The sequence below is a fragment of the Corylus avellana genome, chromosome ca1, assembly GCF_901000735.1.
Source record: "Corylus avellana chromosome ca1, CavTom2PMs-1.0".
NCBI classification, from domain to species: domain Eukaryota; kingdom Viridiplantae; phylum Streptophyta; class Magnoliopsida; order Fagales; family Betulaceae; genus Corylus; species Corylus avellana.
In genome coordinates, this window is record NC_081541.1 from 47,749,677 (window position 1) to 47,771,259 (window position 21,583).

The 21,583-nt window shown below is 34.7% G+C and overlaps 2 protein-coding genes and 1 non-coding gene across 5 annotated transcripts; 1 reads left to right on the forward strand and 2 right to left on the reverse strand.

Annotated features, from left to right (window-relative positions):
• Nucleotides 1-3,059: 3,059 nt before the first annotated feature.
• LOC132173838 (uncharacterized) lies at nt 3,060-4,016 on the reverse strand. Its single transcript, XM_059585473.1, has 2 exons — nt 3,327-4,016; nt 3,060-3,170 (listed from the first exon to the last, which is right to left on the reverse strand). The coding sequence occupies exons 1-2, from the start codon at nt 4,014-4,016 to the stop codon at nt 3,060-3,062; spliced, it is 801 nt and encodes a 266-aa protein (XP_059441456.1).
• Nucleotides 4,017-7,872: 3,856 nt separating this feature from the next.
• LOC132168316 (small nucleolar RNA R160) lies at nt 7,873-7,954 on the forward strand. Its single transcript, XR_009438832.1, has one exon. It is a non-coding gene; the product is annotated as a small nucleolar RNA R160 (small nucleolar RNA).
• Nucleotides 7,955-13,769: 5,815 nt separating this feature from the next.
• LOC132167510 (disease resistance protein RUN1-like) lies at nt 13,770-19,794 on the reverse strand. 3 transcript variants are annotated; one of them, XM_059578505.1, is made up of 6 exons: nt 19,212-19,794; nt 16,826-17,936; nt 16,298-16,573; nt 15,285-16,199; nt 14,743-15,198; nt 13,770-14,113 (listed from the first exon to the last, which is right to left on the reverse strand). In XM_059578505.1, exons 1-6 carry the CDS (start codon nt 19,679-19,681, stop codon nt 14,009-14,011), a joined length of 3,333 nt encoding a protein of 1,110 aa, XP_059434488.1. In that variant the 5' UTR covers nt 19,682-19,794; the 3' UTR covers nt 13,770-14,008. The 3 variants fall into 3 exon arrangements, 2 of the variants coding, with proteins under 2 accessions (XP_059434488.1, XP_059434489.1); XR_009438687.1 differs by having other exon boundaries at nt 14,028-14,113; nt 14,586-15,198; XM_059578506.1 differs by having other exon boundaries at nt 14,032-14,113; nt 14,648-15,198.
• Nucleotides 19,795-21,583: the final 1,789 nt, after the last annotated feature.

Below are 21,583 nucleotides of genomic sequence, written 5' to 3' on the forward strand. Positions count from 1 at the left end.
GTCAATTAGAAAGCTTAAGGGAGTTAGACATTGCAGAGCCTGTACAAAAAAAAAAAATGCATATCTTGCCTTGGTTGTTTCATTTGATAGAGATTTTTACAAATTTTATGGAACTTGTCTTGAGTTTAAACTGAAAGCTTCATGATTGTATGCTAATTACACTTTACACATTTCAGAACATATGAGGTCTCAATTGTCCATTTATGAGTGATTTGATTTTAGATTTCCTTTCGACTATTATGATGGTGTTTGTCTTTTTAAGTTTGCTCATGAATAAAAACCATGGTTTATGTGAAACTTCTTTCTTGTTAACAACATAGTGCTACAATGTTTGTGGGTATCATTCCTGTTAAGCCCTCATGAGACTTCACTCGTCCGCTAGGGATGCCTAGAGGTTTAAAAGGCTTGTTGCATATGCTAAATGCAATCGTTTCTCCCATAAAAGAGGATTTATGTTTTGTTTTGTTTTGTTTTCATTTTATTTTTCGTTTTGTTTTGCTAAGGGACTAGCAAAATGTAAGTTTGGGGTGTTATTTTGAGTTAGCTTTCCAATGCCGTTTGAATCACTTCAATCCGATATTTGAGAAGAAAGTTACAGTCAAAATACTGAGACGTGTACAAAATCTGAATTTGAATCTGATCCGAAATCTTGTCCAATCTGATATTTAATCTGATTTAACATTTTCCTTGGATTTGGTTAGACTTAACCACATCATCTAGGTCTTCTCAAAGTATGCTTCATTCCAAACTTTGCATTTTTCCCTTTAAAGTTGTAGTTTTTCTTTAATGACCTACAAAACACTAAAAACACAAAACTAACACAAAATATTAAATAACGACACAGCTAAATGATTAACTAATGTAAATAAAGGAGTCCAAATATGCAATATTTGGCACTTATCAATGGTGTAGTTACCCAAATAATTAACTAAGCTTAAGTAGCTTAGTTAGAGGGTTAATTTGAGCCTTGGATCACTATGAATAGTTGGGAGGGCATTTTGGAAATTTCAAACTTTCTGACCGGAATTATGCATGGGGGACCACACATATGTACTCCTACAAATAGTTAACTAAGTTAGTAGTTTCAAGGAGGAGGTTTTGTGAGTTCTTGGAGAATGGGAGGTGATTCTTGGAGGTTTTGTTTCAAGGATGTAATCTTCTAAACCTAGCTTGTTCCTTAGTTGTTATATTGTTTAACTGCTTTTCATAGTTAGCTAAGTTAGTAGTTTTGAGCTTCTAGTTATGTTGTTTCCCTTTACTCTTTTATTTAAGTGGGTTTATCATATCATCTTGGTTGAATGTATTTTCTTATGCGTGGAGGTTTTGTTTTAAGGTAGGAAGTTTTAGAAATCCTTTTGGTAGCTTTAGAACCGGTTTGGGAGAATAAGAGGATATTTGGAACAAATGAGGTTCTACCTGAACCTTTTGGCCGGATGTACGACTATGAGCCTGAACGTAAGACTCGAAGCATTCCAGGGAAGCCACTTTGGCCAGTCGTTCGATAGCCTCTGTTTTCATGTTCTAGGTTCGTTTTAGTTGGACTTATATGGAAGGTTTTCCACATATTTGGAGAACTCAGACCGTTTGGAGGAATACTCGGAGAATTTATACGATCCAGGTGAGTTTTAACTCACATAATGCTCGCCATTTATTTTTCCGCATTGCACGACCATTTTGTGCACAAAAATATGCATATTAACAACTCTTATGATATAATCTTTGCTGCACATGAACTCTATCTTTTTTTGTGAAAATGTGTTACTTAACAAGAAAATGACATTGAGACTTGTAAAAGCACGCATGTAAAATACGGATAAGATTAATTGCATTGTATGATATGGTACACTGGTACATGCAAGATAACGGCCATGGGTTTACTACACATGTTAACTTTATAGTCAAATGTGTGTGTTGATATGTCTCTCTTTAGAATCTCCTTCACTCACTAGGTTTGGGGTGGGTGAAGTGCATGGGGATGCTTGTAATATGAAGGGTTGGGATTGGAAGGGGAGGCTAATATGTTAAATTTTTTTTCAAGGTTCATCAAATGTTGGGTGTACAACGTTCGAACGTTTGGGTCTAGGGTTTCATCAAACGTTCCAAGTAATTCTCAAACGGTCGGTTAGGAATAATTTAAAATTAATATTTGGACTTTTTGTAGAAAATGATTTAAGCCATTGTAAAATTATTTAAAATTATAAATACATTCTTTTTTATTATTAGAGAAAACTTCACTTACCCTGAATTGTAACCCCTTTTGTAATGTTCTCCTTAAAGTTCAAAACCTCTCAATTTAGTATATTAATCTTTTAATTTTTTTAATGTCTCATCTCCGTTAGGATTTTTCGTTAAATCCCAACAAAATTTCCATAATACCCCATTTTTTTAGAACCTATATATATTTTGCAAAGATTGAGGAATGGGTATTTTTGCAAATACCGTTAAATTTGGACCAATGCCTTAATCTTTGCAATTTTTCTTCTTTTATTTATTTATTTTCCTAAAACAAATGTGGGTATTTTGGAAAAAAGTTAACAGGAAAGTTGACGGAGGGGTGAGATTGCAAACAATTGAAAGATGAATGCACTAAATTGAAAGAAATCAAACTTTATGGAGAACATTGTAAAAAAATGATAACAATATAGAGGAGGTTAATTAAAGTTTTTCCTTATTATTATTATTAAAAATATTGCACAAAGATTGATTCAACATCGATCTTTGTGCAATATTTTTAATCATATATATATATATATATATATATATATATGTATATATATAATTTTGTTCAAATGCCGATGTTGAATCAACCTTTGAAGTATGGAAAAAGATAATATTTAAATTTAGTTCATTCAAAAGCAACAAGAGTCTAACTTAATCGAAGAAAATGAAGTTGACGTGGTGAATAAATCTTGGAAAAAATCGCTGAAAGCTTTTACAACTTTGTCTTCTGTTGTGCACATAGTTCCATCTTCTGTAGTAACACACGAGATACAGCTGGAACGTCTCCTTTGATTGACATATGCATGAAAAAAATTAGAATTTTTGTCCCCATGTTGTAGTCAATGCTCTTTTGCACGCTGTTTCCATTTCACCTCATCTTCAAAGAGGAGCTCATTTAAGTCGTCTTGGAGAGTTTGGATTTCCTTCTGCCGCAAGTTCCCCTCCTCCCCCTGCAATTTCCGAAGAAGAGAGGTTTTCTGTGCTATTATCGCCCCCTTCCCTGCAGTTTTTTCACGATGCTTTTGCACTAATATCTTTTTGCTGTCTTCCATTTTTCTTTGGACCCGCTGCCAAGCATTAGGATTAGAATTCTTTACCCCCTAGACCTGCTTTATAGCCTCCTTATTCTCCCTCATTTTGCCCCAACTTGCCTCGTAGCTGAATCTCCGATTACTCCTATCACGGAGAGCCCCATCCCGTAAAATAGTCACAGATAATGGTGAATGATCCGAGCTTCGAGCTGCCATCACCTCCACAAGATGATTTGGGAATAAATCAGTCCAAGCCAAATTGCTCAAAGCTCGATCAAGTCGTTCTTGAGTGAAGTGTCTATCTTCTCTTTTGTTACTCCATGTAAAAAGGGGACCTGTGTAACCAAGATCAATAAGTTGACACACCTCCAAAGTGTCTTTGAAAGCGTCCATCTGCCATCTTGGAGTCTTGCGCTCCCCCGACTTTTCTTCTCCCGACACGATCTCATTAAAATCACCAATGCATAGCCATGCTCTAGATGAAAAATCCTTCAAATGTTGTAAAAGACTCCAAGCTTCCTTACGTTTTGTTATCTCAGGGTGTCCATAGAACCCCGTAAATTTCCAGGGCTGGCCAAGTGTCCCGACTCTTACAACCGCGTTAATATGTCGGCGGCTATAATTTTGGATCGTCACATCAATTTCCAAACTGCACAACAAACCCAAACCCCCACTTCGTCCAACACAGTCTACTACAAAAACACTCCCAAACCCCAGTTGAGCCTTTAGACATTCCAACCGAGGAGCTTGAAGTTTGGTTTCCATGAGAAAAACCAAACTACGCCGCTTTTCCTTCACCAAACTGCGAAGGTCCCGAACTGTCCGAGGGTTCCCAAGCTCTCGGTAGTTCCAACTTAAGAAATTCATTTTGACCGGCGGGCTGATTCGCAGCCACCGCCAATATTTTCTCCATAGAAACTAGTGTATTGTCCCCATCCTTCACCCTTTTACTTCCCACCTCAGCTCCTTCGTCATACTCTCTGTCCCCCGCCAGTCTTTTGCCCAAAGGGCCATGGCATAATGAACTTGGGCCCAGTTCTACAGTGATAGCTCGAGCCTGCTTTTTCCATGTCCGGATATTGGGCCCCTTCAAAATGGTGTGCCCTTGAACAGGAGCAATGGGCTTCACCCCCTGTATGGCGATCTTCTCTTTTCCTTTTTTACTCTTCCCTTTCACCCCTTCCTTCTTTGAGCACGTGGCATCACCCCCATTCGTTGAATCTATTCCACCCATAACTTGATTTAAATTCCCTTTAATTGAGGAGCCCTCCGTTTGGAAAAAAAATCCCCGCATCCTGATCATTATTACTCCCCTTTTCCGTAACGTCTTCCGCTATTTCATTATCTCCATTTTCAAAACCTTCCTGTTCCATATTTGAACTATTATAGAGGTAGCCTTGGCTATTGGCCTGATTTTTCTCCACAGAATCTTTCCCCATTAATTGCTCCTCACGCCTATTCTCTCTCATCAACAAATCGTTCCCATTATGGAACATTCCTGATTCTTTCTTCCCACCTCCATATTTCCCACTAGCTGCCTCATCTGCATTCATGTCTTTCCAATTACGAAACTTCTCGCCTTGAAACGTGTCCGTTACAGATTTTGAATGATCAGCAGAAAATCCGGACATGCCTTCTTTTCCTAACTGGACAGCCGTTACTTTCCGAAAATTCCTGTGTCGCCGATCGAGCTTCCGCCGCCCCTCTTGGTGGCTCCTCCCAGTCATGTTATCTATTTGTATGACAGCTATACACAAATCTGCTAAATAGCATTACATTTTGAGAATATAAAAATAATATTACTATTTAGTAGGCTGTTATTTACAACTGAGATGATGTAACAATGAAAATCGATTATTTTTTCTACATCATCAAATTGTATGGTAGTTATATAAGAATTCACTTACTATGTACCGTTACTCATATTAAAAGACTATGAAAAAGACTACCCAAGTTTTTTTTTTTTAGATGATGATTATCCTATTTCAACTGCTATGTATTCTGTCCTGAATGTTGTTAATGACAAATTAAGATTTTAGATGGCAGACAAGTGGGTAAGAAACCAGGAAATGAATTAATCATATACGAAAGACTGATTTACAAATAGAACTGATCAAGAAGTAATTTTACTAACAAAAGATGAAGTATAATAACGAGATCATAAGCAAATAGAGTTGAATTGAGTGGTTTATATGCTTGACTTGAATTCGGATTTTGTTCAATTATTAAACGAGTTTAGTTTGACTATATTTAAGCTCGTAAACAATCTTGGCTCATATTAATCCACATAGGGGTGTCAATGCGGGCGGTTAAAAACCGCCCACTAACCGCTTAATTACTTAACTGCTTAACCGTATTAACCGCTAACCGCTTAACCGTATTAATAGCTAACCGCTTAGCCGTTACCGCTAACCGCGTTTTTATATAATATATATTTTTAATTATAATTATTTATACATATAACATAATTATTTGATCATTAAATCACAATTTTTTTTTTTTAAATAATTAAATCACAATTTGATTATTAATATATTATCACTATAATTTATATGATTATATCATATAATCACTTTATCATTAAATCACAATTTTTTTTTAAAAAATAATTAAATCACAATTTGAGTATTAATATATTATCACTATAATTTATATGATTATATCACATGATCAATTGATCATTAAATCATTTGATTATATAATAACAAGTTATACATATATAATATGACATAACTCATAAGTATAACAATTCATACTAATACAACAATTAAATATCTAGAAACTTATTTCCAATGTATGTTATAAACTTATAAGTCTATATAAGTTTACATATGCCTATGAATAATATAAATGTATAATATCAATACTTAATCATATGATTCAATGGCAATTCAAATATTTTATTCAAGACTTCAAATGAATCATATTATTAATGTACAATGATGATATGATTCGCATAATATCAAATTAAGTAATTAACATTGGATTAAACAACGACCAATGTGTTACTTATAAACACAATTTAAGTATTAATGTATTATCATTATAATTTTAGTAATTTATATATTATCACTATAATTGATATGATTATATCACATGATGAATTGATCATTAAATCATATGATTATATAATAATAAATAATACATATATAATATGACATAACTCATAAGTCATAAGTCTACAAGTTAATCATATGATTCATGTACAATGATAATCACAATTGATTCAATTAAATTAAACAATATATTACTTATAACTACAATTTAATTAAAGCATTATTACACTAAAAGTACAAAAAAAAAAAAAGAAGAGGGTAAAAAAAAAGGCCCAAAAAGCCCAAAAAAAGAAGTCAAAAAAGGCTTAAAGAAAGCCTAAAAACGCCCAAAAAAGCAAAAAAAAAACTCAATTTTGAAAAAGCAGTTAGCGGGCGGTTATCTATTTTACTAACCGCTAACCGTTAACCTCTAGGCGGTTAGCGGTTGCGGTTAGTGAAATCTACTAACCGCTAAGGCAGTTAGCGTTAGCGGTTATTGTCAATAACCGCTAACTGTAACCGTCTTGACACCCCTAAATCCACATGGAAATATATTGTAATATATTTTTTTTAATCTAACGCATCTAAAAAAATAAAATCAATTCCTTTGTGTGAAAACTCTTCTTGACTCCTAATTGGTTACAATTCGTATTAATGTGTCAAATTTGAATTGTGTCATGACATGAGTATAAGATTATATAGGTCAACTCTAACTCATTTCATTTAATTAAACAGGTCAAACCCCTCAATCCTAACCCTCTAATTTTATATTAGGTTCATGTCGAGTTCGCACTACAGGTTAAAAATTGTCAATCATTACATCGCGTGTTAGGTTTGAATTGTGCCGATGCATAAGTATAAAACTATATAGATAAAACCTAACACAACCCATTTAATTAAAACGGATAAGATCCTCAATCTTAAATCTTTAATTTCGTGTTAGATTGGTCTCGACTATGCCGGTCGTGTCATAATAATAAAGACCTTCCTCTCACTTGGGCTCACAAATCCCGGCCCAAAGATATAAATAGATAAAGTCTTGGTGATCTTATGCCGCCAAATCAATTACCGCTGTAACAGCTATTAACTTGTTAACCGCCGTAACAAGTAATGAAACCCTAATTCCAATTCCAATTCCTCTATAAAACCCACTTGATTGATCGCAAAAACTCTTAGCCGTCAAAAGGCAAAGAACCACCAAAACGAACTAACGAAGAGCCACCGATGGCTCCTTGAGGGCCTGAGGCTTTTAAATTCGGTAATATGATTTTCTCTTTTATGTTTGTTGTTTATGCACCAAATAGCCCCTTGCTTCTTCAAGTTCAGGGGCAAGGAAACTTCGAGAAATGGGTATTTTTCTAGGGTGCTAAATCGAGACTTTGCCACTATTAACCTCTGAGCACCATTTCTGTTAATAGGATCTGTTTGGTGCACTTTATTGGGCAAACATTTTGTTTGGGAATTGATTTTTCTTTTCTGGGTAATGCTCAGAAAGCATGAACTTGGTAATTTGGTGCATTTCTTAAGCTATGTTTGTAGTTTCTTTATTGGTGGTTTTCTGAGGATGATGGGCTGTTAAGAAGCAAAGCAAAATGATGAGGTGATTATTATATCTGAATATGATGTTGAACCCCATATCATTCTGGTCTTCAAAGTTCTCTGATTGCTTTGCTCACCCTCCTCAACTTCTTGCCTTCTTTTCATCGAGGCGGTAACGTTTTGTTTTTTACTTTGCGTAGCGGAAGCTTGTGAAAGAAAATCGTGTGTTTGTCAAAAGTCTCAGAAAAAAAAAAAAAAGAAATTTTAAATTCTATTCTAACAAGAAACTAATGATGCTGAAATTGGAACAAAACTTTGGATGGAAATGGAGTGGAAATCTTGTCTGCTGAAGACCGCTTGAGCAGAGCACACTGGGTGGTGGCTGTAGGCCATAAAATTGAATATTGCTATATGGACCAGTGAAGTTTTGGGTATCCGTAGTTGTGTTCCAATAGTTAAAAGAAGCAAACTTCATTTGGTGGGGTTGTTCTTCTTACAATCATCTAATGGATCACTTATAGTTTCCATTAATAAATCTTGTTAATATGTAAATACATCTTTCTTTCTTTTGGATTTAGATGGAATTGAGAAGTTCAAATTGCTGCCATTTTAGGACATAGCATAAAGAGGAGGGATTTAGATTGTGGGTTCAGAAAGCAAGAAACTATTATTTAGGGTGATTAATTGTCATCACAATCTTGACAATTAATCTCCCTTTTCATGCTTTTGTATTTGTCACGGCAATTTGAGTGTTTTTCTTGAACATTTTTCATGCCAAGGTTAGGAATTAGCAGCATTTGATTTATAGATTGTAATTTTAGAGATCTTGTGTTGATGTCTCTCCTAATTCCCTCAATCTATAAATATTTTTAGTTTCGAGTGAATAGAGGGAGCATGAACAACTGATTAGGAGTTTGACCACAATTTCCTACTCATCTAATTCTCATCTCAACCCATCTCTTTATTTCCTCCATGAGCTTTTCTTCCTCTTCTTACATATCAGCTTCTCCAAAGCCCGTGCATTCCTCTCCCTTTTCTTCATCCCAGCACATTTCTTCTTCCTCATTAGATACCATTCCAAACTCTGGCAGAAGAGGAGTTGGTGCATGCCTTGGGAGCAACTTTCTCATAAGCATTACAAAGCAAGCATAGGATGCCAAGAGGAGCCTAGAAGGGACTGAAACAGCGAACACAATTGTTGAAATAGCCAGTAGTGGAGGAAGAACTAATGGGGTGGATGAAACTTCAATACTCTTGATCAAAATCTTCCATCCTAGATAACTATGTTCAAGATCTTACTCACCTTGCCATCATCAGCATGAGTATTCTTCAATCTACGACTCCTCACTTGGGTCTTCCATCCTATAGCATGGCCCTTACATTTTTGGTTTAAGGTTTATTTCTTGTGCGCTTGAGTTGTTTGAATAATTAAAAAGTGTTTTTCCTGCTTGCATTCGGATATATTTAGGGCTATGGTAATGCTCACCCTTTTATCTTCACTGGGCAATGAATGGAAAATTTAATTGAGTATTGGCACCTATATTCACAGTCTCTTATGTACTTGTATTTCAGACTGTACGAGCATGGTGCAACAGATTTTTTTCTTTGCTTGTTCATCGTTGCTTCCCATGTCTTTGACAAATGATTGGTGGAGTGAAACAGGGGAGAGTACATGTTAAAATTGGGTTTGCTGGCATTTTAAAGCTGGTCAAACATCTTGTCTGTTCCTATTTTTTTTTTTCCTTGTTTCTGGTAACGTCAAATTTTTTCATGCCATTTGTTGCTTTACCTATATTATTTGATTAATAACTTAATACAGATACATTATGTTTACATTCTATACATTCAAATGTTCTTTTTGCCTTTTTTTTCCCCTGTTAGAAGAAGTGCATAGGATGTAATCGATCAATGGAAAAACCCATAGTAAATCAAATTTTAAAGGTTGTTTATTGCATATGGCTTCTCTCTCTGTGTGGCTCTCTGTTGTATTTAAATTGCTAGTCTTTTGTCATTTGTCAATTGTCAAATTTCTGTTATACCAAGTGTTACAAAGAAGTGGAAACCACTGTTGGTCCCTTCTCCATCATCTATGCCCTTTACCCACTGCTTGTGCATCTCATGCGCAGTCTTGGCACGCGTGGGTCTCACGCTCCGCCCACCAAGTGATAAATATTTTTACCTCTTTCTTCCCTTTTCTCCTTCCACTTCCTCCTGCCTTCTCCAATCTGCCACTATTGACCCCTTCTCCTTCATTGGCACCTCCCCCCATTGCTGAGTGTGGGCCTCATGCTCTGCCCACTTGGTTGATAGACTTTTGGCTTTCATGTACAACCTCCAACTTCTTGCCTCTCCATTTAAGGTGTCTCCCTTTTTGGCCTGTAGAGTTGTAAGATCTGATGTCCCCTACATAACAACTGTTGGGTACATCTGTCGTCGGACATTAGAGTGGAGGTCCTCAACACTCAGTCCAATTAAACTTTAGAGCTATCTTTTCTACTGTGGCATACAAGCTCCCATGTTGTTGCTATAAGTGACTTTCAAAGCAGCTCATCCCTTGAGTTGCTTCAAAATTATTAACTCGATATGATCCTAAAGAATAGTAGGAGACAACATTGGAAATTACATGGTGAATCACCATAAGAATTTGTTTACTACTATTGCTCCAGTTTTAGATGACTCTCTTTAACGACTTGATTGTCACTGATAAGGATAATTCTATTCTTTGCTCCAGCCCTAATGAGGTTGAGATTTATCATACTATCATTAGTCTAGGTCTTAACAAGGCCTCTGTCCCTGATGAATTGACTGGATTGACAAGTTTATTTACAAAACCTACTGGAGTATTGTGAAGCATCAAGTTATTGCTTATCTTCTATCTTTCTTTAGAGGTGGATAAATGTTAAAGGAATTCAATTATACTAATATTGCTCTCATCCCCAAGATTGATAACCCTTCTCAGATGAATCATTTTCGCCCAATTAGTCTCACCAATTTTAATTATAAAATCATTTCCAAGATTTTGTCTAAAAGATTCAAACCCCTTCTCCAATAAATTATCTCTCCATCTCAATCAGCTTTCTTAAAAGGTAGATCCATACGTGACAATATTGTTCTTGCTCATGAAATCTTTCACACCATTAAGCATAAACAAGGCAATAGGGGTCTCATGGCATTAAAATTGGATATGGAGAAGGCTTTTGACTCTATGGAATGAGACTTTCTGTTGAAAATTCTTAAGACTTTTAGGCATTAATTCTAGGTGGATTGGTTGGATTCAACAGTGCATCACCACCACTTCTTTCTCCATTTTGTTGGATGGCTCTCCTTTTGGTATTTTTTGTCTAGATTTATCTTGAAAGAAGAACTTCTTGGCAATTTACATGGCATCAAAATAGCTAGACAAAGCCCTCCTGTTTCCCATCGTTTGTTTGTGAATGACTTGATGATTTTTCTAAAGCCAAGGACAGAGAAGCCAATGCCATTTTACATTGTCTTTTTATTTATTCTTATTGGTCTGGTCAAAAGATTAACCTTTCAAAATCATCCTTGTTTTTGAGCAAAAATTGTAGGCCTTCCACCATTAGTGCTATAAAAAGCATTCTAAACCTTTTCTTTATCCCTTTCAAGGCAAGATATCTTGGTATCCCCATCTTTTTTCATAAGAGTAAAAAGCTTACTTTTGTTGACATAAAAAATAAAATTTTGACCAAAGTTTCCGGTTGGAGAGCTAAACTCCTTTCTTAGGCTGTGAGGACCACCCTCATCAAGTTTGTAGCCAATTCCATACCTTCATATATTATGTCCATATTTTCGCTACCCAAAGGTTTCTGCATGGAGTTGCATGCTATTTTGAGGAAATTTTGGTGGGGCTTCCGACAAAATAAGAGCCATAATCTCACCTTTTTAGCTTGGGATAACATTTGTAAGCCCAAGTCTTTGGGAGGACTTGGAATTAGATCCATGGATTTCATGAATCAATCTTTGCTTGCTCGATTGGGCTGGAAATTAACTGCTAAGCAACCTCTGCTTTGGGTGACTGTACTTAGAGGTAAATACTTTAAGGAAGGCTCTGAGTTTTTTGAACACTACTTTCAATCCCATTTCCTCATGGATGTGGAAAGGCTTGTCGAAAGCTAGAGTCGTGGTAGAGAAAGGGGCTTGCTTAGCCATTTCCAATGGTCAACATGACAACACATTTTACATTTGGACCTCTTCTCGGGTCCCTACTTGTTCTTCTTTCAAACCTAACCCCAATTCGAATTTGGTTGGGTTTCCTAGTCACCATGTAGATGAGCTGATTAATCCTATCAACAGAAGCCGGAATGTCTCATTGTTGCATGATCTTTTGTATATAGATTTTGTTATTCAGATTCAAAAAATCCATATTCCACACCTGGTGGATAATGATAGATGGATTTGGACTCCTGCTGTCTCTCGGCAATTTTTAGTTAAGTCAGCTCATGAAGTTGTTTCTCTTAATTCCCACAGTAGAACTTCTCCCTTTTCTCCTGAAATTTGGAATTGCATTTGGGGCCTCAAGCTTCAACACAAATTGAAGCATCTACTTTGGAAGATTTCTTGGAACTTATTGCCTGTTAGAGCTAATATTGCTCATTTTATTACTCCTGAGGATCAAGCTGCCTAGGTCTGTCCCTTTTGTAAAGATGCTCAAGAAATTATTTCTCATATTTTTCTTGATTGTTCTTTTGCTAGATTATTGTGGAATAGCTCCTCTTGGCTTCTCACCTTTGAATCCTTCAGCAATCTTCCTATGCCTGAGTGGATATCTGCTACCCTTTATCCTCATCAGAAATTGGCTATTCCAATTCATGAGATTTGACAATTCCAGCTCCTTGCAGCCATCACTATTAACCACATTTGGCATGTGAGAAATCAATTGGTACACAATGAGGTTCAACCAGTTTTAGCGAAGTCTCTTAAGCATATTTTGCTGCTTGTGAAGCATCATAATCTCGCTTGGGCTGAAGCTAAGTCATCTTCTCTTTGGAGTCCTCCTCTCCTGGGAATAGTCAAAGCCAACTTTGATGTTGCAATGAAGTCTGATTTTGCTATTGCTACTATGGTCCTTAACGATTCCAATGGTAATATCATCGAGGCAGTTACTAAGCGCCTCTCTTCCACAGATGTTGCCATAGGTGAGGCTCAAGTAGCTCTTTTAGCTGTTTCTCTCATTCTAGAAGGAGATGCGATCAACATTATTCTTGCCATTCAAAAGCTGGATCTCTTCACGGATTGGAACTTTGCTTCCATTATTTCTAATATCAACTTTTTCTTGCTCTCTTTTCATAGCTGGAAAGATAGAAAAATTTCTAGAAGTACTAATGTTCGAGCATATTTGTTAGCTAGATGGACAGCTTCTAACCTAGTGTTTGGAAGCATTCTCAATTGGTCTTCCATTCAGATCAAGAATTGGGAAGACCCCCCTTGTAACTGCTATTGCTTAGCCTTGTTTGTTGTAATCAACTAATATGTTAAATTATGATTGGTGATGAAATTTATGATTGAGCATGGTAAATTTTGTTCGAGGAGGCTGTTCAAGAAAAGCCGAGTATTTCACAAGAATATTGATAAATGCTCACAATTTTATCTTTCCAAAGATTCCAAAGGCAAACTAGTCTTTGTTGGTTTTTTAGATGGTGAAAGTAGTGATTGGGGTTGCCCTATTCCTAGTAAGGTTTTGGTCTGGAGATTTTTTCTTTGGCATTGACGCCAAAAGAATTCATGGTTGGTATGGTGGGATTTCTTGCATTAAAGCCCCCACTTTAATAGTTTATATTAGTGTTGGGTGGTCTTGAACCTCTCTTAACCCTACAAATTAGCTCAAAATGTGAGGTTTTTCCTCACACTTATAAATTGAGCACCAATCTCTTTTACAACCAATGTGAGATAACTGCAACATAAAAATAAATAAGTGACATAATAATTCAGTTTCTCACAATGGGTGAGGAGAATTTTTGAATGTATTTAGGAGTCAACCATCTGTATCCATGCAAAAAGATGCACCTTAATAATCCTTTGTTATTCTCTATCAAAATACCACCAACATACTTTAATAGCAAAATAAAGACCAATAAAATACCACCAATTCACATTATTGGTCTTTACAAATCTACTACAACTAAATTTAACCACTATATTACAAAATGCAACTATTTAGGATGCTTATTGTGTGGCCCTTGGCATCATTTGTCTCCCTTCACTGGCCCCCTCTATGTTAGATGTTCCATACTCATTTGGTTGCGAAATCGAAGCATTAGTCACATTCCCCTTAAAAAAATAATAATAATAGTTAATAATAATAATAATCAATTTAGTAACATGCATAGGAATTATCTTTTTATTTGCTATGCATTAAACTATGATATACAGTAGATACAGTATGAAAGCTCATGATATATCCATTTTTCTTGCTCACAATGGTTTATGAATATTTTTATGTAAAATAGCTAATTAAAACTCATTTTATCTAGTTTACCTAATGAGTTTTAAAAGACATCATACATCGGATTATATGTTTTATTTATTTATATCATTTAAATACTATTTTTTTTATAAGGATTATATTTTTCCTAAAAATGCTATTTTTCTACTCTTGGGAAAAAAGATGGGGAGAGAAAAATAGTAGGAAATTTTTTTGGAAAAAGAGATGTAGAGACAGAAATAGTAATAAAAAATTTTGAGAAAAGAGAGATGTAGTGAGAGATATATTAAAAAACTCATATACATGTATGAATAGTACCTGCTAAATGTAACGATCTCAAGAGGGAGAATTAGACAGAGAATGAACCATATCCATAATACCTTCTCTAGCAGTATCAAAGTCGACGTATTTTTTTTTTTTTTGAAGGGTCAAAATCGACGTATTGAACCACACTTCTTCCATGCCCATAACTTACATTTGAGTCATCAAATAGAAAATGAATTCCACACTTCTTCACTTCAATGAGTTCGTCATTTCCGAGGGAGGCCTTCACTTTCTCTCCACGTTCCATCAGATATTTATTATGTCCTAGCGGTATATATCTGACAAAGAGATGATCTTCACGGATTTTAGGGAAGAAAGAGAATGTTGGCCATGGCCAAAAATGATATTTGATGTCTCCAGTTTTATTAGTGAATTCCAACTCAAGAAAACCAACGCTTCTCCCACTGAATTCTTCCTGATTGGATTCGTCCTTGGCTGCATAAACAGCGCAAAAGAGCAGCCCCTGGATTTCACCCTCTGAAAGTGGAGGTAACTCAAAGAACATAAACCATCCAATTCCCTGATGACTGAACCAATTTGGAACCTCACTACCAGGGAGTATAATGACTCGAGACTCATCATACTTGTCAAGCTGTTTCCAAAATAACTGTTTCCAAAAAAAAAAAAAAAAAAAAATGTTCAGAACATAAAAACTACAAACGCACGCACACAAATACAGTGAGAGAGAGAAACCTGCGAAAGAAGACTCCTCCTAAAATGATATGCTAGATTGTTGCAATTTTCCATGTAAATATCTGGTGTAATTTCCAAACTCTCCAATCCCTGAATCTCAACCAATTTCTGACAGTTAGCAAAGTCAAGATCACGTGAACTTTTCAGGTTCGACAGATTTGGGAGTGTTTCTAATGATGTGCAGTCCATTGCTGTCAAACTCCTTAAACTTGTGGGGAGTTCTGAAATTGATTGAAGACTCGCGCACCCACTCAACCACAATGTAGTTAATTTAGGAAGGCGGCCGATGAAATGAGGTAGATTAAGGAAATTGTTTCTTCCTATATCCAAATACTCGAGTGAAGACAGACACCCAAAATCAATTGGCAACCCATCTTCAGACAGATTGCAGTCGTAGAGATCTAGCCTTCTCAAAGAGCATAGTCCAGAAATGGAAGCTGGGAGCAAATGTGTGGGATTGGAGCTTTGTCGAGATATCCACGATGAGAAACACGATAGCCAAGATTTTGAAGATTGTCCTTTACATCCGGATAATGACAAATATTTGAGATGCACCAAACGAACAATGGAGGCAGGGAGTTGTCCAATAGCAGTTCTGTCTATATGCAATTCCTCTAAAGCCATCATATTCCCCAATTGCTCCGGTAGCATATCAATTTTTGGGCAGTCAGACAAGTCAAGAATTTGAAGAGATTTCAAGTTAGAAGTACTTTTTGGAAGATTCCCTAAGTTATGGCATCCTTTTAAATTCAGCAAAACAAGTCTTTCTAGATTTCCAATGGACTCATGAAGCCTAACCAAACTTGTGCAACTTTCAAGTATCAATATCTCCAGATTTGGGACTTGTGAGAAGTTTGGTGTCTTGGTGAGAAATTTGGAGTTTTTGAGATTAAAGACTTTCAACCTGCTGAGTATCTGCGAAAACAAAATCGTTAAAAGAGAAAGAAAGAAAGTTTTGACTTATAAATTCAACAATAATGGAGAAATAAAAGGAAATGTAAGATTTATTATACTTTGATCTCCTTCCAGACTTGTTTGACATTACTATTTTGCATGTCAAGGATAACAAGGTTCTCTAAATGAAAATTTGATGGGAGAAATTTCAAAGGACACCTATGCCAACAAAGCCATCTTAACCCTTCAAAAATATGTCTATAGCATCTTGTGACATTTGCACCATTGATTTGTAGCAATCTTAAATTTTTCATCTTTGCAAATGCTTCAGCTTTAATATGTACATCTTCAAGTTTAGATGGATTTAGAATGAGACCCTCCACTGCTTCTGAACCCTGGAGAAATAGACAATAGGATAAGTACCACATATTCTCAAAATGCGTACGCCTAGAAATTTTTGCATTTTTTTTTTTTTTTGAAAAAGATAACATTAATGTGATGTAGCCATGATTATAAGTGCTAATAATGTGATTGCATGCTTAATTAGTAAAAAAACATGACAGAACTCATGAATACCTAAATAACAAGTATATTATGTGTTCTTGTATTCAAGTGTTTATATATGAATGATTAATTATGCTTCTTACCATTTGTTTGTTAAGCACGTATAAGGCATCATCATGAAACCACAATCTACTACGTTTTTTTAGATCGTAGGATGATCTTTCACGAACAATCTCCCTTCCCATATCTCGAATTAGATCATGCATCCACAACCCATTGCCAATGATAGTGACAAGAGACCTTTGAACGAGAATATTAATACCAATTTCAGGAAAGAAATCACAACCATCAAGTATTTTGATGGCATAATCTTTGTCCATACCAACAAAGAAACACGCAATATCAAGGAATGTGTCCTTCACAGTATCATCATCTAGTGAATCAAAGCTCATTCTAAGTATTTTCTGAATCTGATGGTGAGGATATATTTGTAGTTTTTCCAATGCATTTTTCCATTCTATGGTGCTTCTTCCGGATAGATAGGAACCCAAAGTTTCAAGAGCTAATGGAAGCCCTCCCGCATAATTAACTACACTAATTGAGAGCTCCTTGTAATCTTGTATTGGATGAGCCATCCCAAAGGCATGCCAACTAAAAAGTTGAAGAGATTCCTCATGATCCAATTCCTCAACCTTATATTTTTCATGTACTCCAAGTTCAGTTAGCAAATGTTCATCTCGAGTTGTTAAAATGACTCTACTTCCTGGACCAAACCATTCAGAGCTTCCTCTATCAATTCCAGCTAATGAATTGAGTTGTTTCAAGTGATCCACATCATCAAGAATAACAAGCACTCTTTTACAACGAAATCTTTCCTTAATCAAATTGATTCCTCTCTCAACATTGGCAATCTTCAAGTTCTTGGATTTTAAGACTTCAGAAATAAGTTGTTCTTGTAATTGAACTAAACCATTGGGTTGTTTTGAAATTTCTTTAATATTTAAAAGACAACTGCTTCCTTCAAACCCATTATATATTTGGTTATAAACAGCTTTAGCTAAGGTTGTTTTTCCGATTCCACCCATGCCATAGATGCCTACAATGTGAACATCACCTTTTCCAAGATTTAATAAAGCTTTTATCTTTTCAGTACGATAACCTATACTTATTGGATGTTTGCCAATATCCAAGCAACCATTGTTCAATTTACACAAAACTTCTTCAACAATTCTCTGGATGAACCTTGATTCGTACCTGATAATTATAATTTAAAAGAAAACAAAAGAACGACATGAGCGCGAAAAAAGAAAATGAAGAAAATTATATGAGTCATAGGTGTCAAAAGGATATTATTATTTCGGTCATTTGGGACTAATTTTCATGGTAAACAATAAAGTAATATATATCAAATTTATTAAGAATGCCATTCGGATGGCAAAGTCGCTAAGGCTATGTTTCATACGCAGAATAGCTATTTCATTAAAAAAATAAATGAATAATATTTATTAAGAACTGAAATTTAAGAGAAATATTCATGTACCAAACATAACTTAATTGTTTCACAGAAAGCATTACTATAAAATCATTATCTACTCTGCCAATATAATGGGCATGGAACGGAAAACCATCAATGAATTAATGCAACTAAGAATTACCCTTCTATATATGATTATATTATATATACAATTTATTTTTATTGAACTTACTAATTTTTTTTAAAAAAAACAATAAGTTAAATGGTACCAGTGTGAAGTTTAAGCACCTGTTAATTTGTCAAAATATTCCTACAACAAGAGAAGAAGATAGATATTTAAAAAGTATTTTGTATTTTGAGGGGCATTTTGTCTTGCTTGTTGATGTATTTATTTTTCAGACAGAAAACAAAAAGGTTGGCAAACATATGGACTAGGGATCAATCAGGATGCCAAGCAAAGGGAAATCGAATTTCCATTGCCTACCACCCATTTAATTTTATCACAAACTAAGAAGGACTGAACCGGACCAGACCCACCGACCAAAAAAATTCATCTCAAAATAAATTCCAATATTCTTACTTTTTACATCACATCAATTATCTTTTATTATTATTTTAAAAAAATTTCTACAAAACAAATTTTTTTCATACAAAACGTTCTTACTTTTTTTTCTCACATCAATCAAATCTACTATGTACAGTTCCAATCCACTCTCTTTTTCAAGTCCTTTGCCAAACACACCCTAAATGTTTGAGTTTCAAGATCTTTTTCCATGAAAATAATTGAGTTTAATTTCAAAATAACTTAAAGAATTGATCTGAGATCCAAAGTTGCCCATCACTATAAAACTCGTATTACTTTTTCTATAACCAAGTTAAAAGTGGATTAGTAGTCATATAAAGTTAAATTGTCAATCTATGTTTAGCTCAACTTCAATTTAATTTTTATCAATTTTCGATTGACATTTAAAAGAAAAATAAAAGACAAAAAATAAAATAAAATATTAATAATAAGGTTGCATAAAAAGCACAAGAGACAGTAATATATATAATACCCGTTTGCAACGTTTTGGAGATCCCAGCCAGAATAGTTTGCAGCTTCGGTAAGAGCTGTTCTCCACTTGTGCACCCTCTCCGCTTGAAACCGGTCTGCATGCCAAGCAAATGCTTCGGCAAAAGTTCCGGTTTGTTTTCGCACATCGGATGGGTTCACGTCATAAAATATGGGAAGAAGAGTTTGACCCATAGAATTCTTACAGCGTACGATCTCCACAAGCTCATCAAGACACCAACTAGAAGAAGCATATCCTTTTGAAAAAACCACAATAGAAACTTTTGATTCTTGAATAGCTTTGAGCAGTTCGGTAGAGATGCGCTCCCCTCTAGGAAGCTCATCATCATCTCGGAAGGTGTGAATTCCGGAATTCACTAAGGCAGTGTAGAGGTGATCGGTGAAAGTTTTGCGAGTGTCTTCACCTCTGAAACTTAAGAAGACGTCGTAATTCCAACGGATTTGAGCAGCCATGGATACGGAAATGCTCGCTGTAAACTTGACTGAAAAAGGAGGCTGGCTCTTGTGAGTTAAAAGGAGTCGGCTGTCTCCTGAATATATGATCAGTTTTTCGAGTAAAAGCAAAAGGAAGCCTGCAATATGCATCCACTTTCCTTCAATGGTTGTAGGCCAATCTTTTCCAGCTGTTTGCAATTACCATCCACTTTCCTTCAATAATTGTAGGGCAACTTGACATTATTAATGTTGACGTTGACCAAGTCGCAGACTTAAACAGTTAAACCAAATCAACTCTGGCGTAGCCACTTGGAGGATAAATCTCAAAGATGTTTTGTAGAAATTTAAATGATAAAAGTGAAAAAGAAATATCATTTACAAATGGGCAGATATTTTCTCTAAATCAATTTGAATGAAATATTTTTCAATTTATTTAAAATAGGGTAATATGTATATAAATATTTAAAAAGTACATTAAATTCTTATCGTCATTAATATTAATTTATTAATTTAGACTAAATTTAATGTGCCTTTTAAATATTTATAGACACTTGACACTAATTTAAATGAGTTTGAAGATGATTTCTATGGTTGCTTGTAAGAGCTTTATGCTTATGATTTTCATGAATGAGACTGATATGGAATTCCTTAAAAAAAAAAAAAAAAAAGGGTTTGAAGAATTTTTTTTAGACTAGTTTAAAGGAAATTTCAGTCCTTTTCAAATTATTTGTTTCTTTATAAAAATGACATGTTTTCTTTGAACATGTGAGATGCACATTTTTTTTAATAGTTTGAACAAACTTGAAATTAATCTTTCTAAAGACTTATGTCCATTTCACATATTAATAAAAAAAAAATCACACATGTCATTTTTATAGATTAAGTTGGAAGAAGTCTATCCATATATTAATGAAGGCAAGAATATGACGAAACTAAAATTGATCTTCCAATCCTCTCTAGGGTTCTCGTAGAGAAACTAGCAAATTAAATTAAGAGGCGTGTTCGTGATTTCTATCATATCATATGATATTAATAAACAATATTATCATTATTTATTATTAATTAAGAGGCGTGTTTGATTATTAATGCATTAATAATCAATAAACAATATTATAATTATTTATTATTCAGTTAAAATTACTAAATAATTCAACAATAATTGCAAACCAACAAAGAAACCCAAATTTATAAATGTAAGTTTTCCAAACCTGACAACGTAATCAACCTTAAAAGATGGAAACTTGAATGACATGTATTTAACTCGGTATGGTTAAATATTACTATGCATTTTGAGAAGACTGCTTAAATTTTAAAAATTATTAATTTCACCTCTTGAACTTTCAATTTTATGCAATGTCTTCATCAATTTTCAGCGTTAAATATGATCAAATGATCTTTATACTCCTGAAATTTTTATAAAATTCTAAATTTACCATTGTGACCTAATTGTTTTTCGAAAGTATAACATTTCTTTGTTTAGTTTCACTCAGATGCTTTTTATTGGAGAAATTTAACCAATGTGAAAATCATGTGACCCAGCACGAATGAAGAACAAAATAAATATAAAAGATTGGTGTCTCACTAATTTGATAAATATGGCGTCTCACCAGGAATGTGGAATCTCACCACATAAAAGAGCAATCACAAGTCTTAAAGAACAAAATAACGGTTTATTTCTCAATCATCGTCTCTCAAATGCAATTGAAACTTATGCTTAAATAGACTAAAACACTAAATTCTAACCCTACTGTGACTAACTTTTTGGCCAAGCTCATTATTAAATATGGACTCTTAAAATATAAATTAAATATTAACAACGATTACAAAATAATACTAACTCTAAAGTTTAAATACTAATATTCTTTATTCATTCTGCATCACCATGACATCCTTGGTGGAGTTGTTGAACCGATTAACATG